This window comes from Myxocyprinus asiaticus, chromosome 7 (assembly GCF_019703515.2).
Source record: "Myxocyprinus asiaticus isolate MX2 ecotype Aquarium Trade chromosome 7, UBuf_Myxa_2, whole genome shotgun sequence".
NCBI classification, from domain to species: Eukaryota; Metazoa; Chordata; class Actinopteri; order Cypriniformes; family Catostomidae; genus Myxocyprinus; species Myxocyprinus asiaticus.
In genome coordinates this window covers 25,355,380-25,377,069 of record NC_059350.1, presented here as the reverse complement: position 1 = coordinate 25,377,069, position 21,690 = coordinate 25,355,380, and the positions used below count along the sequence as shown (strand labels likewise).

Here is a 21,690-nt window from a genome sequence, read left to right as displayed (position 1 = left end):
CAAGAACGGCAAATTATTTACGCCGTTCAAGGGATTAAGAGAAAGCGGGTTTAACACACCCAGGTTTCTCCTGGAAAACGCGGCTTATGTGATCATGTAAACGCATAAGCAGCGTTGTTCCAGGTTTTTGAGGGGTGTGCTTGTGCGTGAACATACTGGATAACAAACATCATAGGATGAAGCCCAACATAAGTCAACACAGCTGAAAGAACTCAACATTTCTGGAAATACAGTGGAAAACATACACTATACAAGCACATAAACTATAAACAATAAACATTTATACAAACCAATGTAAAATACTGACAGTCCCTCATGTTCGCATATATGCACTCGAGTACATTGGGGGCACTATTGCTTCGCAATTCCGCTGCATGTCGCAATAGAATGTTAAGAAAACAAACATAGCAACAACTCTGGAATATCTGGAAATAAAGCAAAGCAACGGGGAATACAAATAGTGAAGTCTTCCTCAGATACCAATTTTGGATTTTGTTATTTACACAACTGTCGCAGGGAAATTACATTGCTGTGAAGAAAGCTGCTTACTGACCGATCCGCATGAATATGGGAGTAAAGAGTACAACGCTTATACAGCGCGTGTAAACGGGAACACTACTTTCTTGCAATACGCCGCTTTCTTGCAATACGCTGCTTTCTGGTGTCCATGTAAATGTAGTCAGTGTTCTGTCAGCACCACAGTGCCAAAGTTTTTACATTTTTCAGGGGAAAACAACCCACTGATTACGTCTAGTTGTCTCTCAATATTAAGCTACAATAGGAGAAAGTGTATAAACATCAAAAAATTACACACATCAGCTTTGAAAGATAAAATGACAATGTCTGCCATCCATGCATTAGACAAATTCTTTCTAGTGTCTGTTTTTGCCATTTCAATTTGAATTTAAACTGTCATATTATGCTGGAAAATACAAAGAGAAGAAAATGCTGATAGGAGCAATATCTGGCCCTCTAAGCACATTCAGGAAAGGGCCAAAGTGGCAGGAAAACACTAAACCCCCTCCCCATCCAAAAAGACACTTTTCGATGAGACTGGAACTCAGCCAAATGCATCAACATCAGTCACCCTTTATCCATATCTCGAGGGGCCTATGTCTCAGCTTCAGCTGCAGAAAGAATGGTCAATGGTCTGCAAGCGTCGGCTAACACTGCAGTGCCACTGAGGCCTGTTTCAGAAACACATTGTGGCCGATATCACTCACAAAGTGCGTTCAATCTTTATTTACCTAAAACAAAAGAGCCCAGGGCTTAAAAAAATTGGAGACACGCCATTCTAAAATATCCCCCGGCAGCAGATGCCATTGTGTGGTTGAGCCCGAGCTATTGTGGGAGTGTAAATGATTTTGACAGGAAGTTGCAAATTGTATAAATATTTAGCGTTTAATAAAGAGAAACAAAACAACCCGAATGCTAAGGAAAGGAAACAAAGGAAGTCTAATGACAAGGCTGGGCTGAAGCCAAGAACTTGGCTGGATAAATCCAAACACAAAAGGGATCTTGGTACAAATTTGGCCACAAAACTATTATGTAAAATAGTAGGGAGAACAACAAAACAGCACAACACCTGGAAAGGATTCAAAGAAACAGAAACAAAAAATATAAAATTTCACCTGCTGCTAGAATAAAGCGTGACGATTATTACATGCTGATTATCAGATATAACGTTTGGGCTGAATGAGGAATCAGCACATATTTTCATACAGGGTTCCCTCATCTTTTGATCAATGAATTTCTATGAATTTTCCAATCATTTGTGAATACTGGATAAGGATTTTGAAAATCATTTTATAGCAACACGATTACACATGAAATCAGCATGTTGCTTCCGAAAGTTCATGTACCCTGAATTCAACCCTATTCAACCAAATGACTGACATTCACAATCCCATTTTTTCATCAATGAATGCATAAACACATTTCCCTCTTGGGTTATGGATAGCACGTTGCATGAGCAACCTCGGAGACACAGATTCTGGTCCTGTGAGAACTAGGAAGTAATTGCGTTCACATTAATGCTGGTGAACGCAATTTGGAATGCGATTTGTAGTGTTTTCAATTTGTACTCCACCGACGGTTACGTTTAGGATTGGGGTTTGGGTTAGGGGGTAGAGTTCAAATTAAATATGCATACCTTTTTACTGTTTTACAACTAAAAATACAACTCACCCAGAAAATGGTGCGCCCACATGGCCTCAACAACACTTCTAGCTTTGGCCACAGGAGGGCATTGATTTGAATTTCGGTAAGCGCAGACCGATTTCAGCAGCAAAACTTTTGACCTGCTGTTGCTGAATCCACTGTGCATTCAGTCTGTTTAAAGAGACTGTATGCACAAAGAGCAATTCCTAGCCAATTAAATATTTTAGAGCTGAGTATAACAAGAAAGATTTATAGTCACTACAGAAATTTCCATGACTCTCCATGAATATTTTATTTGCTGATATTTCCTGCACATATCTTTGATAATGGTGCACTTTAAAAAAAAAAAAAAAAAAAGAAATTCTGCAAATCCAGTGTTTAAAGCTTTGCTACAGATCCTTAGACAATAGATTAACCCTTAAATGCATGGGTGTTTTACCAAACATTATTACATACTCGAGTCTTTAGAGACCCGGCACATATATCTTTCACAAACAGATCTACAAAATGCCCAGCTAGTGTTACATTTTCAAAAAAATATCAAGACAATTAGAAAATAATAGAATAGAATTTATACAGATTCATTATTTCCACACTGAGACGCAACTGGCTGTCAAACACATATTGTGCTTACACATAACACATAATCTACACATAAGATATACATATGTATTTTCTCAGGCACTTTTTGAGTTTAAATAGTTGTACAATTTACATAATTTCAGTAGCACACCCAAATAATAGTCAAATCATACTGTTCATGTGTTACACTTGCTATAGTTTACTTTCACCTTTTTTCTTCATCAAATAGCAATGTCAAATGTAAATCAAGTCAATCACTGACACATCAGGGTCACCTTGAGTAAGAAATAGCATGTGTATTATGTACTGTATGAGTACACGCATATGGTATACTGACAATTCATCATTGTCACATAGAAAATCAACGTGATATAGTAGTCATTTGTATGAATATAGTACTCATTTGTCTTGTAATAAACAAAGAAACATATATCCTGTGATAATAAAAGTATATAGATTAGATATGAAATAATCATTAAAATATAATTTATGGAAGTGTAAAAAAAATTCAGAAGAGACAGGTTGAGGAATACTAAAGAGATGTGAGCATAACTCCAAAAAATGGATGAGGTACAGGGGTGGAATGAGGTCCCAGGTCACTATAGACCCAAGGTATGCATTAAAGGGTTAAAAAACTATACAAATTAGATTAATTATGCACAGAAACAAGGCTTCCGATTCTCCCAGTGCTACTGGAAGCTCCTTCCTATTTATTGCTACTTTAATCTAAGTCATAAACATTTCTGCTCATGTCATGTGTTTCAACCCGCTGTAGGACAACTCAGCGGTTCTCTTTACCTCAGGCCAACCTCCCCAAACAGACAGACCAACAGCAGGTGTGCATAACTGTGTGTTTGTACATGAGAGGAAGAGACTATCTATGAACATGTACATCTGAGAAGCATTGTTGGCGTGTTCATATGCAAAACTCTATTATCATGCCAATGCTCTACTATTTCTCACACACTACAACATCTCCAATTAATTATTAACCTACCGTACAATAAGACTACCGTTCTTTTTTCTATTTCCCCATTAAAGGCACTAAACGTGTTCCAGCCTGACAGCCATATAAAACGTTAGTGATTGACGAGCTTGATTTCCCAGACAAAGGTGCGGCTGCCAGTAAGCAGCAGTGGTCTAGGTGTTTAGTCTGTGTGTTTAGCTCTGGTCTTTGTAGTGGTTAGACACTGTGGAGTAATTTCCACATTCCCGTCAACAGGACGGTGAGGGGAGGGGAGGGGATTATGGAAAACCGGAAGTCTTGTTTCTCCTTAAGATGAAATTAATGATGCCTCCATGTGCTTAACATTGAGTTACTTCCCTTATGGAAATAATCACATAACAAGCAACAACAGCCACTGTGGGGGAGAGAAAGGGATGAAAAAGAGATGGAAAGAATGAAAAAAAAAGGGGGTTATGTGGTGTAACTTGAGGCCCTTGAAAGGTTTCAGGGCCTCATTCAGGAAGAGTAATTAAAGGTGTAGATATTTTTGCTATGCTGATAAAAAGAACAGTCACCCAATGAAAATCTAAGAGGATGTCTACAGCGCAAAGTCAAAAAGCAGTAATTACATTTTGTCAAAATTGTGTTAGGCTAAAATCAGATGCCCTGTGACAAACTCAACAATGTGACAGGCTCAATTTATCTCAGATTCAGATATATGAGTGTAGAAATTGCTGTAAATTTGAGCTCAGAAAGTCTAATAAAGAAATATTACATTTGATAAGAGCAAAACTGAAGAAGGAAGTATTACCAGTTGGTGTGTTTAACTATAGTGTTCTCCCACACTCAGACTGTTTGTCTGGTCAAAGGAACATGCAGCAGAATTATTTAGTGCTCTTTACAGAGAATACACACACATACATACACACACACACACACATTTTGAGACTGCCACCCACAGCCACACAAAGTCAGAGAGGCAGTCGTCCTAACCAGCTGCTCTTGATTACTTGTGTTTACAATGAGCGTCAGGCATCTGCTGCATGTAATCCAAAACACACACTCACACACAGTCTGTGGAAAAACCTAATGACACATGTACACAAAAGCACATACACATTATTAGAGCACAAGCACACATACATGCTATTACAATCTGTACAGACTCATTTAACTGAGTCAATGTTATCATCTTAATTCAACTCTTCTAGGCACAACAGCTTAAATGAGCCAAACATCAACTGTGTGTGTGTGTGTGTGTGTGTGTGTGTCTGTGTGTGTGTTTATTATCGAGACTATTATGCCTGAAACATACTCTACGCAAGTATGTGAACACAATCACTTAAATGCAAGCTTGATTTCGTGCATTGTATTGTTTTGAAATGTGTCAAACAACAGTTCAAAACAACACAAGTATGCATTGCATTTTCAGTGTTGCCGCAGTGTTGTCTTCTTCTACAGATAATTTTTACTTTCAGGTCAACTACTGTCATGGCGGAGCAACAGTCTGAAGAGTTAAATTAGCTAAATCTCTACATGCTAGCTACCTGAATTATAACATATCCAGTTTAATGTCACATACACTCAACTCTATCACCCCCTTGAGGACTGAGGTTTGTTAATGCCACAGTGACGCAAGAATGTCAGTTTGTTCTATTAAAGTAGCAACATATGAGGGTTAGGGTTAGGGGTTAGGTAACTGAAAAACAGTCCTTTGATATAGAGTGTTTGTTTGTGGGTGTGTTAGTGTATGGCCATAAACAAAACATACTGTATGTAGTATAATCTCTTTAATTAATATATATCTCAACCACTTGGTTCTCTATATTCTCATTTGTTACAATCAAACATATTGGGACAGATTAACTAAGAATTAATTGTGCCCGCCAAAAGCGGCATTTTTTTTTGTGCGCGCACTAACTGTGCTCATTTAGCGCCCGATTCACTAAAGGAATTATACAGATCAGGCAACGGTGCAAATGTCCCCACAAAATCCTTGCTGAATGCAATTTGCATTCGCAATTCTGATCTTGCGGTCCAATTCTGAGTGCAACATAGCCGAGGATGCCACAGACCACCGTATCTGACCCACCCTGCCGGGACTGAACAGCATCACTTTGATCCAGACACCTGGATCATCTATTAAACAAGCAGAATGTGCACTTGATGACACCACGCATCTGGATATATGCCAGGTTATAATGTTCTTCAACAGCATTTGATGAGTATTTGATTCATTACTGCTGAAATTATTGGTTGAAAATGTTCACAAACATCTCTTTTAAATAAAATAAATGTTACCACCTACTTTCATTTGGCAATAATAGAGCAATGTAAATTGTGCAGGACAACACAGAGGTTTATGAATGAAGCGCAATCTTTAATGAGCCTAATTTACACAGAAAGGAGGCGTGTTTGCGCGACAAGGAATGACAGTGACTTCATTTAAATATTAAAGATGCAGCGCAATTTCAGAGCTGACTGCGCCCGCTAGTGGTTAGTGAATAAGACGCAGGTATTTGCGCTCAAATACCATGTGGAATGTGCCGCAATTGTTTAGTGAATCTGCCCCACTGCAACTTCTCTTTGCGGTTACTTCAAGGTGGTCTTAGAGTTCGCAAGCACATTTTAGAGAGCAAAAACTTAAAATGAAATCAAACTTTGTGAAAAGGCTAATGATAATTCTCTCTCTTTGGTCCCACACTAATCTATCTGGCTCTAATTATAAAGAGCACTCGCTCAGTGCAGCAGTGTTTTCTCACATTGTATCTGTCTCATGCTTTAGGCCTTTCTCTAAAGGTCACTGTATTCTGTATGACAGCCTCATTATGGCAAAAAACCCCAAGTTCAACCCCAAGTGCTCAAAATAAAGTGAAACACATTTTAGTATAGATGATATCACATCCCCAAACTCTGTAGTCAAGACTATGGTACATACTCCTCTAACTACATCTGCATTTTGCTGTAATAAATGCAAAGCATAAAACAAATGCACACTCTTCTTTCTTTTATCCCTACAGCAAAGTCTTGATCTTGTGGTCTTGCTCTCGAGGGGTTGTGTTAACCGAATATTTTACATCACTTACGGATTCTTTGAAACAGTGATGGATAATTCCAAATGCTGTCAGTCATTTTGACAGATTTTGACAAACAAGAAAACCATTTTAGGGGGCCTGGGTAGCTCAGCAAGCAAAGACGCTGACTACCACACCTGGAGTTGCAAATTCAAATCCAGGGCGTGCTGAGTGACTCCAGTCAAGCTTCCTAAGCAACCAATTAACACGGTTGCTAGGGTGGGTAGAGTCACATTGGGTCAACCTCCTCGTGGTCGCTATAATGTGGTTCTCGCTCTCGGTGGGGCATGTGGCGAGTTGTGCATAGATGCCGCGTAGAATAGCGTGAGCCTCCACACACGCTAGGTCTTCGCGGTAATGCGCTCAACAAGCCACGTGATAAGATGCGTGGACTGACGGTCTCAGACGCGGAGGCAACTGAGATTCATCCTCTGCCTCCTGGATTGATGCGAGTCACTACGCCACCACGAGGACCTAGAGCTCATTGGGAATTGGGCATACCAAATTGGGGAGAAAAGGGGAAGAAAGAAATCAAAAGCAAAAAAAAAAACAAACAAACAAGAAAACCATTTTAACCTAGTACATCAGTTTTTAACTTCACTCTCTACCGCTGTGTATCCTGTTTATTGCCTGGCGATCTGATCTTGAGTGGACAGGTGCAATCACCATTTAAACCTGCTCGTAATATGTGTCTCTTTCATGACTGCATACATCAATCATTACTTCAGTGTGTTACTGCATGATAATAAACAGCAAACGAGCATAAGAAAAAAAGAAAGCGCAAAAAAGTGGTGATTCATATCTGCCAGTTATACTTTTTTAAACATTTAATCTAAGCGCAAAAATGATGCTTAGAGCAAAGTTCTTAGTTATTTTAGTGGTGTAGCTGTATTAACTGAACTTCATATGTGTGTGTTTCTCATTTGTCACTTTATGTTGATATTAGACACACTGTAGAAGATTTGTAAACTTGTTCATGTGTGTATGCGCTTTTTCACATTTCAGGATACTTTAAAGTAATTCGTAACTGGTAAACTTGAAAAAAAATCTTGCATTAGTGCAGCGGTACAACTTTCACCCTAGATCTGCTTGGTTTCATCACACTCACATAGGGAGTCAAAAATCTATTGTATATCCACTGTCATGTAGTCTATATACCATTATAATGGATGCTACAACCCTGAATGTCACCTTCGTACTTATGAAATGAAAACAAGTATGACGGATACAAATAGACCATGAGTGAAGGATAAATATTTTTTCTAGCGCGACCTGCTCGAGAAATCTAAAAATATATATATAAAATTAATTCACTCAATTCATTCTTTAACCACTGTCTTTCACTTTCCTCTCTGCTTGTTCATTTAAAAATTTTAACTTTGTATTGCAGCACTTCTCATATTATTGCCTCCTTAGGATGATTTGTTTTTGCTGTATTCCTCAATTGTAAGTTGCTTTGGATAAAACCGTCGGCTAAATGAGTGAATGTAAATGGTCTGGGTTTCATTACTTGGTGTCTTAGTCTGGGTCTCAAACTTAAAGTCTGTATCTGGGTCTTGAATATACTGATCTGGGCTTTAGGGGTTCTGGTATTGGTCTGGGTCTTAGGTGTCTGGTATTGGTCTTGATCTTGATCTTAGGGGTTCTGGTATTGGTCTGGGTCTTTGGGGTCTTGGACTTAGAGGTTCTGGTATTGGTCTGGGTATTAGGGGTTTTGGTATTGGTCTTCGTCTTAGGAGATTTGGTATTGGTCTGGGTCTTAGGGGTACTGGTATTGGTCTGGGTCTTAGGGGTCTGGTATTGGTCTGGGTCTTAGGGGTCTGGTATTGGTCTGGGTATTAGGGGTTTTGGTATTGGTCTTGGTCTCAGGGGTTCTGGTACTGGTCTGGGACTTAGGGGTTTTGATATTGTCTTAGTCTTAGGGGTTCTGGTATTGGTCTGGGTATTAGGGGTTTTGGTATTGGTCTTAGGGATTTGTTATTGGTTTGGATCTTAGGGGTTTTGGTATTGGTCTGGGTATTAGGGGTTTTGGTATTGGTCTTAGGGGTTTGTTATTGGTTTGGATCTTAGGGGTTTTGGTATTGGTCTTAGGGGTTCTGGTATTGGTCTGGGTCTTAGGGGTTTTGGTACTGGTCTTGGTCTTAGGGGTTTTGGTATTGGTCTGGGTATTAAAGGTTTTGGTATTGGTCTTGGTCTTAGGAGTTCTGGAATTGGTCTGGGTAGTGGGGGTTTTGGTATTTGTCATGGTCTTAGGGATTTTGGTATTGGCTTTAGGGCTTCTTGTATTGATCTGGGTCTTGGGGGTTTTGGTATTTGTCTTAGGGGTTCTGGTATTGGTCTTAGGGGTTCTGGTATTGTCTGGGTCTTAGTGGTTCTATTATTGGTCTGGATCTTAGGGGTTTTAGTATTGGTCTGGGTCTTAGTGGTTCTGTTATTGGTCTGGGTCTTAGTGGACTGGGTCTATGGGGTTCTGGTGTTGGTCTAGGTCTGGATTTTATGGAGTCTGGTCTGTGTCTGGGTCTTTTAGGATCTGGTTTTGACCATTACTCTGCTATACAGACAACACCTTCATATAATCTCTACTGTTTGATTAATAAGGATGCATTATTGAATATTGTAAAGAAAGATTATTCAATTATAGCATAGATGTTACATCTGTTTTTTAATCTGTCTAACTGCTGATTGTGAGTCAGTCCTTACAGGCACATTTTCTAGTGTCAGCCATTATGGCTCAACACTTAAATCACTTCAGACCAGCAAAGACTTTTAAACCAATTCAGTGATGTCTTCTTTTGTTCAGTTAATTTTTTTATTCATAAATATTTTATTTCTATGCTAATTCTCAGATGATTATGTTCTGGAGGAATCCCATTTTTGCTTTGCCTTGCCTTGCCTTCTCTTCTCTTCTCTTCTCTTCTCTTCTCTTCTCTTCTCTTCTCTCCTCTCCACCTCATCTCATCTCCTCTTCTCTTCTCTCCTCTCCTCTCATATTATATTCTATCCTCTCCTATCTTATCTTATCTTATCTTATCTTATCTTATCTTATCTTTTCTTCCTGCTGGAAAATCCAGTTTCAGATGTTATCTGTGCTTTGGAAAATGTTAGCTGGTTTCTAGCTGAATTAAGATGGTCATTAACTGGTCCAAGCTGGTTATTAGCTGGCCGAAGCTGGTCATTAGCTGGTCCAATCTGGTCATTAACTGGTGCAAGATGGTAAACCATCTTGGACCAGCAACAAACCAACATTCACAAACCAGGTCATACTAGCTTAAAGTAGCTGGTCATCCAACATGGTAGCAGATCAACCATGTAATAATCAGCTTGCACCACATTTGACCAGCTAATGACAAGCTACCCTAAAAGCCCCTTTTTGTGAGAGTTGAAATGTGTGTACAATACACATAACTGAGACTAGTTGCTGTCTTCTGCGAACTAAAAGTCAACAAAACACATCCTCTCCAAATACCTCATTGACAGGACGGTGTGACTACATCCAGAGCCCTCCTTCCCAATTCCTGCTTGGGGGCACAGCTGTTATAAGAACCTCTATTTAGCCAGAGATGAGCTCATATCCTGGTAATCAGGGCAGAGGGGGAGCTGCTAAAAACAGTGCCCCAATCACAAACTGGATCAGCGCCACTGAGGTTCTGTTTTAACACTGCTGTATCTGTCTGGCAAGCATCATACATGTCACACAGCCCTACAGATCTGTTCAATCTTCAGGGCTTACATGTGTCACATTCCTTAGACTGAGAGTCCTATTCTGGGAACAGTTTTTTATTTGTCAAATTAAAATAATTATATGATCAGGGGATAAAGGATCAGGTTCAGAATGTGGGCATATTTTCAGATATGTTCACTAAATAAGGCATTAATTGTGTTGAAGTAGTAAAATTACAGGCAACATAAGCAGGTAGATGGAAAGAGAGTTGAAAAGAGAGAGCAGTTCTGCACCACTCAGCTCTCTTCGGTTATATTAATATCCCACACCAGGAGCCCACACTCAAGGTTATTCTCACTCTAAATTGCTGAAGATAAAAAAGCTCCTCCTTATTAGCATTTGTGGGTAAATCCTGGCTAATCTTATTCACACTTATCCCTCTCACTGTGACATCCTGGCCTCTGTTTTCATTTCTTTCCCCCAGAAAGGTTACAACCTCATTTTCAGGGTATTTTCTTGCTTAAATCTGCTTACAAAGCACAGTTTCAGAAAAATAAGCGCTGCATCAATGCCCAGTTTCAGAAAAATAAACACAATGACATGTCGTTTCTCTCTTATTAAAGGTGGCATAATTTGTAGTTTCAATGTTAATACTTTCTCCAGTTCTAATTTAATGTGCAAAGACAACTGAGTAAGCCATTTGTAGATTGTTTTTCCCAAAAAGTTCAAACATTCTGGGGGGAATTCACAAATAAATTACAGACAATAATAATAATAATAATAATAATGTTTAATTAATATAATGCTTTACAAGCAACAACAAACATAAATACATCACAGGGGGCCTGGGTAGCTCAGTGGTAAAAGACGCTGGCTACCACCCCTGGAGTTCGCTAGTTTGCTAGTTTGAAACCCAGGGCATGCTGAGTGACTCCAGCCAGGTCCCCCAAGCAACCAAATTGGCCCGGTTGCTAGGGAAGGTAGAGTCACATGGAGTAACCTCCTCGTGGTCGCCATAATGTGGTTGGTTCTCGGTGGGGCGCATGGTGAGTTGAGCATAGTTGCCGCGGCGGATGGCGTGAAGTCTCCACACACGCTATGTCTCCGTGGCAACACGCTCAACAAGCCACGTGATAAGATGCGCGGGTTGACGGTCTCAGAGGTGGAGGCAACTGGGATTCATCCTCCGCCACCTGGACTGAGGCGAATCACTACGTGACCACGAGGACTTAAAAAGTACATTGGGAATTGGGCATTCCAAATTGGGAGAAATAAATAAAAAAAATAAAAATAAAAAAATATACATAAACACAATACAAAGATCCGGGAGTCAAACGTAGAGTCCGGAGTGAAAGCACATGTCTGACTTAACAGTTCAAATGAAACAAGAATTAGGGTAAATATTGCATGACCAGAGTAGTCCCTCAATGAATAGGGGCACCAAGCAACCCACGTCATCCCACATCTCCCACTACACTGTTCCAAAACAAGAACAAACTCCAGGAAACCAAATGGCGAACAGGAACAAACGGTGATGATAGGCATCACGCCACATAATCCCTCCATCAGACAACGCAGGCACACCGTCCAGAGCAACCACGCTGCAAACGCCACCAGGTAGGCAGGTTGGTGGAATCTGGAAGGTCGGGTGAGACAGCGTAGCAGGCCGGTGGAACGGGAACCAAAAAACAGCTGAAAGTCCGTTGGAATGAAATCCAAGAATGTCTATTTTATGGGTGTGTGAAACGAAGTACATTTAAATAACTACAACAATGAGACAGAAAAAAAGACAAACAAGCAGCTCCGATTTGAAGCGGCAGCCAAACGCCCACACCGTACTCACACTGGAAGTGACAACAAGACATGGCTGACTTTGACAATGAAAGTGCCATTTATTTGCATACATTGTCTGCACAGGTTTAGCTCTCTATTTAATAAAGGAATTGTGCAGGTCAGGCAATGACTTAAACGTGGCCAAATAATCTGTGCTGAATGCAATTTGCACGGCATAATTCCAAATTTTGTGGGTCAGTTCTGAATGCTATATTGTACAGAGTGCTTTCCGTGGGCGGTAATAGCGTGACGTTAATTAAGCCAGGAAATATAATATAGCGTGGAGTAGGGATGTCAAAAATAAATAATAAATAATAAAAGATAAAATAAAAAAGATTTAACGATACCAGTGTTTCTGCAGTACCGAGTACAGACTCAATTTGGTACCCGCATGCTTATTTGAGCATGATTTGATTACTCCTTTGACACCGAAATGGACAGTTAATCAAATTAAAATCTTGATATGTCCTAGTGTTATTGATTATTAAACCACAAAAGGATGCATTTTAATTAAAGCTGAAGTATGTAATTTCTGCGACACTAGCGCCATCGAACGGAATTGCAAAAATCGAAACGTTTTCAAAACAACTTTCCGAATATCTGCTGTTGTTCAAAGAGTTAGATAGTCCCACCCCCAAGTCACCCCATTGGTTAAGTAACGCTGTTGGGGCAGGTCTAAGTGGGTCACTCAGAACAAACACACAAAATGTTTATAGCGCCACAGAGACACAGTGTTTACAGTTTTCGAAAAAATGTACCTATGAATAGCTTACTTATAGCTGTGTCTGCATATTAAGCTGGTATAGAAAAAAATATTTTAACACTGAAAAAGTGACATCTTAAATAAATGTATAGTCTGCTTGTACTGCGCACATCAAATTGAATAGTTCAAAATGCAGCAGTTTAAGTGCTGACTAGAACCAAGAAATATGATCATATCATCACATTTTTATTGTGACTACATTGGCTACCTCTTAATTCTCGTATCAATTTAAACATTTTGCTTATTATTTACAAAGCTTTGAAAGTCTGACTCTTCCGTACATAAGCAACCTTCTATCGCACTATAATCTATTACTTTCACCATGATCGCAAAATTCCGGCCTGTTGATCAGGGGCATCATGCACCTATTGATTTCAAGGGGGCACCATGACTTAGGATGGACTTCAACAGAAATTAGCTGCCATAAGCTTCCAGCCAGACTGTGAGGCACACCTCACTGACCTCTGACTGCATCATCTTGGTCACAGGATGGACTACACTCTCTTAAAACGGAATACATAGACAATAAATTAATGCCAACTTAAGCCTTCATCAGCCAAGGCCACTGCATCTACATGCACTTCCACAGTCAGTTTGGGATGAACATCAAACTCACTTAATTATTAATCTTACAGTTTAGTCAATATCTATTTAATATATTTAACTAGACACGTGAAATATATTGGAAATAATTGAAAATAATTTTAAAAATACTTAAATACATTGTGAAACATATTACTACTATTTAGTAATGTAATATTCACTGTAATAATAGAAATAATAATTATTCAAGCAATATATCATAAGCAAGTGTGCTATATAAAGGTTTTCATCAATGTTTTCATTTTTACTGTGATGCTTTGTTGTGCAGCACTTTATTTGACTACAAATAGGACCAATGTTGTGTTTTAGAATATTCTGTGTGATTAGAATCTTTACTGAAGCACTTCATTTGATTAAAATGCAATGGTATGTTGATAAGTAATTGTTCTATTTTCATTTCATTAATGTTTTATGAATTCATTTGATTAGACACGATTTCAATGATGAAATTTTATTTAATTTTAAAACATGGAATTCAGAAAAACAAAATGTAAAACATTGAATTTAGAAAAAAATAAAACGGATTTCAAAATTTACCCTATTTATTTTCTTAATGCATGTTACCAGTCTTATTGTGAGTGATTCATTAAAATTTCTGAACCTCATAATCATAATCAAAATGTCATAACTTGCACTTCTGCTGATTTAACTGATTCTTCTCTGCTGACGTATGCGAGGCCGTGCTGCAGTTAAGCCAATGGTTAAAAAATTTTTAGTCAGTTTTAACCCTGTTCCTTAAAGATCCTGTCATGTACACAAACCTGTTGTTGGTCGAAGCAGCAAACACAGAGATGGTGAAGAGGTGTATTTTCGGCTGTTTCTCTCCAAAAACACTTTTCCATCCCCCAAACTTGGTTACGGGCCACATTTAGAAGAAGAAGGAATAACGGCGAATTTAAGTTAGTGTTCAAGGCATTTCACACTTGAACATTTCCAGAGGTGATCACCTCTGAATGAAACGCGAGTTGAATGCGGAGAAACTGGCTTGAGTTCATTCATATTTTTTAATGCAAGCGGTTTTCTGAGGTATCCTGGGATATACAGTAAAATAATGTGTTCTTTATTCTTTATATTTTGTGTATTTGGATTCAAAACATTGAAGTATTGTAAGCAAAGATCACAATAGGCTATGTGCTTTTGTGGGTGTGGTTATGTTGTCAGTAAGATCATTATTCGGTTCTCAAGTCAGATTAAAAGCAGGCTGGTATTGAGATCGATTCTCAGTTTCCCCAGTAACTGGCTCTGGCATGAGCAGCATGGTGGAAAGGGTGTGTGTGTGTGTGTGTGTGTGTGTTTGTGTATAAACTAAAGCCTATTGCTGTTTTTTTTTGTTTTTTTTTAAAGGGACAAGCCGTTCGACATGTCCCACCCCCAATTCCTGTTTTAGTAGGAAATGCGTCAAAACAACAAATAGAACTGCGCTTGTCAAGGCACTTTACTGTGACTTAAAAAAAATGTGAAGCAATTAACATTTACATTAACATAAAAATTTTTTAACAGACTAAAGGATTTTTTTGTGGCATCGAAATTGATATATTGGCATTGTGACAACCCTAATGCGGAGTTCAGGGCCGGCCCTACCTATTAAGTGACATAAGTGGCTGCATAGGGTCCAGTGACCACCAGGGGGCCCCTTACCACAGGTTCAGTATAGCAAAATAATTATTTGCACTAAGTGTAAATAGCACTGGCCACATAGCCCAGCTATATGCATACCAACAATCCAATGGCACCTGTCAAAACTAGGAAAAATATAATATTTTTAAAGAAAAGGATGAAAACAAACATACTCTACGCAAGTACGGGAACACAGACACACCTTGCATCGCAAGCTCGGTTTCACGCGTCGTTGCGTTGTGAAATGTGTCAGTGCTCAATTCATAACCCAAAGCAAGTACGCGTTGCATTCTCAGCGTTGCCGCAAGGGGCGCTAGAGCGGATTTTCTCTTTTCAATCAACAACTGTCATGGCGGACTCGGGCAGCAATTTGAGTCTAATATTTCAGAAAAATATATACGACTTTTTTGTCCCAGGTCCATTAAAACGATCTTGATTTTTCTCTGTGTCTCTCCCCACTCCTCTACTATCGACTCATCTACCACATCCGCGCTGCATCCGAAAAGGTAAGCAGCTGACTGGCTGCCTAATCAGTTAATGGTTTAACTGACAGCTGTTTTGAATGAATGTAACTCTTAAGGAACTGGTCTCCGAACAGTTTGAAAAGCACCTTATTTTCAACCTGCCTCCGAAGGCAGCATTTTCCTGGTTTTGGACATGGATCTATAAAATATTGGTTTCGGACATAGCATCGGTTTCGTGGTCACGCTTAAAAAACTCAATTTCCAAAAATCCATATCCATTCCAGGTAAGTAAAGACAGACAGTAGCTGTACAACATCGGAGAGTAATTTATTTTTAATAAAAATGAACACAAAGGTGTAAATAACATGTCTAAGGGCCAGGGGAGTGTGGTAACTGAAAGTGAAGGCAGTATCCTCGCCATGATCGGTGGCTCACTGAAGGTTGGGCAGTGCAGAGAAGTCAGAAGGGTTTGGTTTAAGTATGGAGGGTAGGGCGGGTACAATGTTATAATATATACTGTTTTAGAATACACTTTATTACACTGCTGTGCAAATCGTATCTGCCACAATTTACACCAGGCTGCAAGTAGCATGTGCCACTATTTACAGTGTAAATAGCATATACCTTACCTTAATTTGGTCATTTAATTCTTTCTTATTCGTTTGAGCAAATGGAACTTAATTCAATTTAATTACTAATTTGTTAATATGATTAGTGTTTTGGTTAGTTTAAAAATTATATTCTTTAAATTTTGCACTTCTAAACCAGTTATGCTTATTTTAATAAAGTACAGTTAAGAGTTATGCATTTTTAAGCTTTATATTTTTTAATAAATTAACTTGCTTATTTGCAGTTTAAGCTGGCTTAGTTATTTTTTTCTTTTTGTTCTTCCCCTTTTCTCCCTAATTTGGAATGCCCTATTCCCAATGCACTCTTAGTCCTCGTGGTGGCATAGTGACTCACCTCAACCTGGGTGGTGGAGGCTGAATCTCAGTTGCCTCCGCGTCTGAGACTGTCAATCTGTGCATCTTATCATGTGGCTTGTTGAGTGTGTTTCTGCAGAGACCTAATGCGTGTGGAGACTTTCATGCTATTCTCCATGACATTCACGCACAACTCACCATGCGCCCCACCAAGAGTGAGAACCACATTATAGCGACCACAAAGAGGTTAACCCTATGTGACTCTACCCACCCTAGCAACCGGGCCAATTGGTTGCTTAGGAAGCCTGACTGTAGTCACTCAGCACGCCCTGGATTCGAACTTGCGACTCCAGATGTGGTAGTCAGTGTCTTTACTTGCTGAGCTACCCAGGCCCCCCAGCTTGCTTTGTTATTGATGTTGGGTATGTTTGGTTAGCTGTACAAGTAGGTAGGGAGACCCCATTTTGAAAATCTTCATAGGGCCCTCAAAATGCTAGGGCCAGCCCTGGCAGAGTTTCATGAATAAAGCACAATCTATACTGAGCCTGATTTCACTCAAATCTGACTTCAATCAAGGGAGGAGGTATGCTGTCGTGGAGTCCTCGCCGCTGCCATAAACCAGGGGAGCAGCCGCGGCCGTCTGCCAGAGGCTGGAGGACTCAAAACCATCCGCCGGGGGAGGAGCGATCTGGCATCTGCCAGAGGGCGGAGGAGTGGTTGAGGACCGGGCGACAGAGCATCCAGGAGCCGGTGAGCAAGTTCTTCTCTCTCTCTCTCTCCTCTCTCTTTCTGCTCGCCCTTTCCCTCTACCATGCCTCCCCTCGTCTCTCCCCCAGGTTCACAGGAGGCGGGGTGGACCACCAGCTGACAGAACAGCCGGAAGGGCAGCATCTCCCCTCCAGAGATTGGGGGGGGGGGCTGGTTGGTCAGACCGGTGGCGTCCCGCCCTGAATTGGGCAGAGGAGGAGTGTGATGAGGAGGAGAGTGTGGCCGGGCTGAATCAGCTGATCAGAAGGAGAGCGAGATAAAGGGGAGCCAGAGGCAATAGTTCGAGAGAGAGAGAGATGCACACAGCCGCGCTGCATGTGTGTCTGAGTTTGTCTTATGTTTTATGTTGTTTTAAGTTCATTTATATCATTAAACCTTTATGTTGACTGTTCAGCCGGTTCCCGTCTCCTCCTTGCCCATCCTTGAACTGTTACAGCCACTTTTAGAAATGTTTCCATATAGCATAATTAGTGAATCTTAAAAAGTGTAAATAATAAAAATCTAATAAACAATATCTATCTATCATGGACAGAAAGTATCTGACAGGAAAAATACAGCAAAAGTTCATTTAAGTGGATTCAGTTTTGGGTCAGGCTTTGTAGTTTGGGTCTGAGCATTTGGGATGGCTTGACATGCGAGCATCTGTTTAAGGGGGGAACTGACACTCACCCATACTGGAGGTGATGTCACCATTCTCAGAATCTGCACTGTGGTTGTTATTGCCATGGTAACTATTCATCACCTCCAATTTGATTTTCTTCGTCATGGCTTCAGCGAGCGTGGCAGCTGTTAGGCCTGTCCCAGTGTTAAACAGAGAGAAAGAAACAGAGAACAAAAGATAAAGTGTTCATTCATAATCACTCAGTTTACTTAATGTAGCATCATAATCATTCAGCTTACTTTTCAGTGTGTCAAAATGACTTTTCCAAAAAAATAAAAAAAATAAAACAATGCTGTTAATTCAGTTGCCTAAATCTTGTGAGAATAAGTGAACATGTAAAACTGCTAACAGATTCACCTCACTGCATCAATCGCAAGATCAAATAAAGCTACGCAAATGCTTTTCCATAAATGTGAAAGCAATTATGAATATTTCCCATCCCATAATTGAATTTGACAGAACACACTGGCAGTGTAATATTAGATGATAACAGTAGGTCTATTAATACCTAATAGCGTCATCCTAAAGCTTCCACTTCCAGGCTGAACAGCACGACTATGTGCCTCATTCTTAGTAAGCAGGTCCTGGATCAGCTGAACTAGGATAAGTCTGTAAGTTAAGGTCTGCTCCTTAATTCAGGCTGCCAGGCACTTGCCCATAGTCACAAGTCTCCAATAACCCTTGTTAACTGTGTGAGTGCCCCCAGTGCACACATGTTATAATTCAATTAAAATTAGATTAGCTTCCCTTCATTGCACAGAGAGCTGCTTTAAGCTACACGTCTCTTTCCTCTTACTCTAGCTTTAAAATGATCCCCATCAGTCAAACTGAAGGTGAGGTTTTTGAATGTAAGATAATTCTAATACAGGAATAAGGATATTAGTTGTGAAGCATTTTTAAAAGTCCTGTTCAGTTTGGGGTCTGAAAGACATTTGCATTTGTGGCATAATGTTGATTACCACAAAAAAATGCAAAAATCGAGGTTACAGTGAGGCATTTAAAATAGAAGTGAATGGGGCCAATTTTTTGAGGGTTTAAAGACAGAAATGTGAAGCTTATAATTTTATAAAAGCACTAACATCAATTCTTCTGTTAAAACTTGTGTGTTACGTGAGCTGTAAAGTTATTTCAATCATAATTTTTACAATTGTTTTAAGTAAAGCCAAGTCATTTTTATTTGTATAGCGCTTTTCACAACACACATCATTTTAAAGCAGCTTTACAGAAAATCATGCATTGACAGAAAAAGAAAACTGTAATATTTATAAAGTCTTAGAGACATCATTGTGTAGTTTGATTAAATATGTATAAAAATAAATCATTAAATCATAATTGTATTTAGAACCCCAGTGAGCAAGCCGATGGCGACTGTGGCAAGGAACACCATAACTCCATAAGATGCTGGTTAATGGAGAAAATTAACCTTGTGAGAAACAAGGCTCACTGTGGGGGCCACTTCCCCTCTGGCTGACCAGCACGAATATAATGCCAATATTAGTTATTTATGTGCAGTGCAGGTCATGGTTTAAAATTAGTAAACTAAGTAAGTGTTAAGGGCCAGTGTTTATACAAAGATTTTGAATGAACTGTAAGATTAATGACTAATGTCTTTGAAATTCAGTCTGGATTAACTGCAGAAGTTCACATAGATGCCTTGTCCTTTGTTAATTGGCTGATGAAGACTTTTGTTGGTCTATATTGAAAGTCTATGTATTCCATTTTAAGAGTGTAGTCCATCATTAGACCAAGGTGATGCAGGCAGAGATCAGTGAAGTGCATCGCAGTTCAATCAGCAGGTTATTTCAGTGAGGTCTATCCTAAGTTCAATGTTCAGGCAGTGTCATATGAAGTATCCCATGTCTTATTTTTGGAGTTGGCATCAGTTCACCCCCTGAAGACCATCGTAATAGACTGAAGTGATGTCTGGCTGGCACCGGCTGCATTTAGTCGTCATCACTCAGACACACATAGCAGTGGAGTCCGACACCAAGCAGGAACGGAGGTGGATCTGGCTGGCTCTGGTAACCTCGGGATATGAATCAGGGAAACAAACAGAATAATATTGCCGTAGATGCCATTACATTTTTTGTAGAGTTATAGAGCATGATAAATGGCTCCGGCAGACCTAACTAAACAGCCTAATTGTGAGTTGATGGATAAATTAGGTGTATGCCTGGCTAAATAGATGAGTCTTTAGTCTAGACTTAAACTGAATGAGTGTGTCTACATCCCGAACAGTGTTAGGGAGACTATTCCATAGTTTAGGAGCCAAATAGGAAAATTACCTACCTCCTTTTGTGGATTTTGATATTCTAGGAACCATTAACAGGCCAGAATTTTGCGATCGTAATGAACGTGATGGAATATAGCGTGGTAGAAGGTCACTTAAGTATTGTGGGGCTAGATCATTCAAAGCTTTGTACATAGTTAACAAAATTTTTAAATTAATATGAAATTTAACAGGTAGCCGATGTATTGATGATAAAATGGGGCTAATATGATCATATTTCGTGGTTCTAGTCAGCACTCTGGCTGCTGCATTTTGAACCAATTGAAGTTTATTTATTGAACTTGCAGGACATCCTCCCAGTAATGCATTACAATAATCTAGTCTTGAGGTCATGAACGCATGAATTAGTTTTTCGGCATCACCAACAGAGAGCATGTTTCATAACTTAGCAATATTTCTGAGGTGGAAGAATGCTGTTCTACAAACATTGGAAATTTGATTTTCAAAGGACAGATTGGTATCAAATATAACACCTAAGTTATTCACTCTAGAAGACAATGTAACAGTACATCCATCGAGAGTCAAATTATATTTTAGCAGCTTATTTTTAGAGAGTTTTGGTCCAATAATTAGTACCTCTGTTTTGTCGGAATTGAGTAGAAGGAAATTTCTGGCCATCCAATCTTTGATTACTGCTAATTTGAAGAACTGTGAAATTTTGTGGGGTTTTTATTTGATCCCTTTTTCTCCCAATTTGGAATGCCCAATTCCCACTACTTAGTAGGTCCTCGTGGTGGTACGGTTACTCACCTCAATCCGGGTGGCGGAGGACAAGACTCAGTTGCCTCCGCTTCTGAGACCGCCAATCTGTGCATCTTATCACGTGGCTCATTGTGCATGACACTGCGGAGACTCGCAGCACATGGAGGCTCATGCTACACTCCACAATCCACGCAAAACTTACCACATGCCCCATTGAGAGCAAGAACCCCTAATCGCGACCACGAGGAGGTTATCCCATGTGATTCTACCCTCCCTAGCAACTGGGCCAATTTGGTTGCTTGAGAGACCTGGCTGGAGTCACTCAGCACACCCTGGATTTGAACTCGACTCCAGGGGTGGTAGTCAGTGTCAATTCTCGCTGAGCTACCCAGGCCCCATGAAATATTGTCAGGTTTTGAAGAAATATAAAAGTTAGGTATTGTCGGCATAACAGTAGAAACTTCACGATTACTGATAATATCTCCCAGGGTAAGCATATATAAGGAGAAAAGCAGAGGGCCTAAAACTGATCCCTGTGGCACTCCACATTTAACTTTTGTTTGATTTGGCAACTCCTCATTTACACAGACAAAGTGGTAGCGGTCTGCTAAGCAGGACCTAAATCATGCTAATGCAAGTCCAC

General features: G+C 39.7%; 1 protein-coding gene across 2 annotated transcripts in view; it reads right to left on the bottom strand.

Moving 5' to 3' along the window:
- Window positions 1–21,690, bottom strand: part of dachc (dachshund c) — a 90,717-nt gene that overhangs the window by 23,793 nt on the left and 45,234 nt on the right. The window contains exon 3 of one of the 2 annotated variants that reach the window (XM_051702496.1): window positions 18,064–18,189. The exons of the other annotated variant lie outside the window; for it this stretch is intronic. Within the exon in view, the coding sequence (XP_051558456.1) occupies window positions 18,064–18,189 (126 nt within the window). The remainder of the gene's footprint in view (window positions 1–18,063; window positions 18,190–21,690) is intronic. 2 annotated transcript variants of the gene reach the window in all.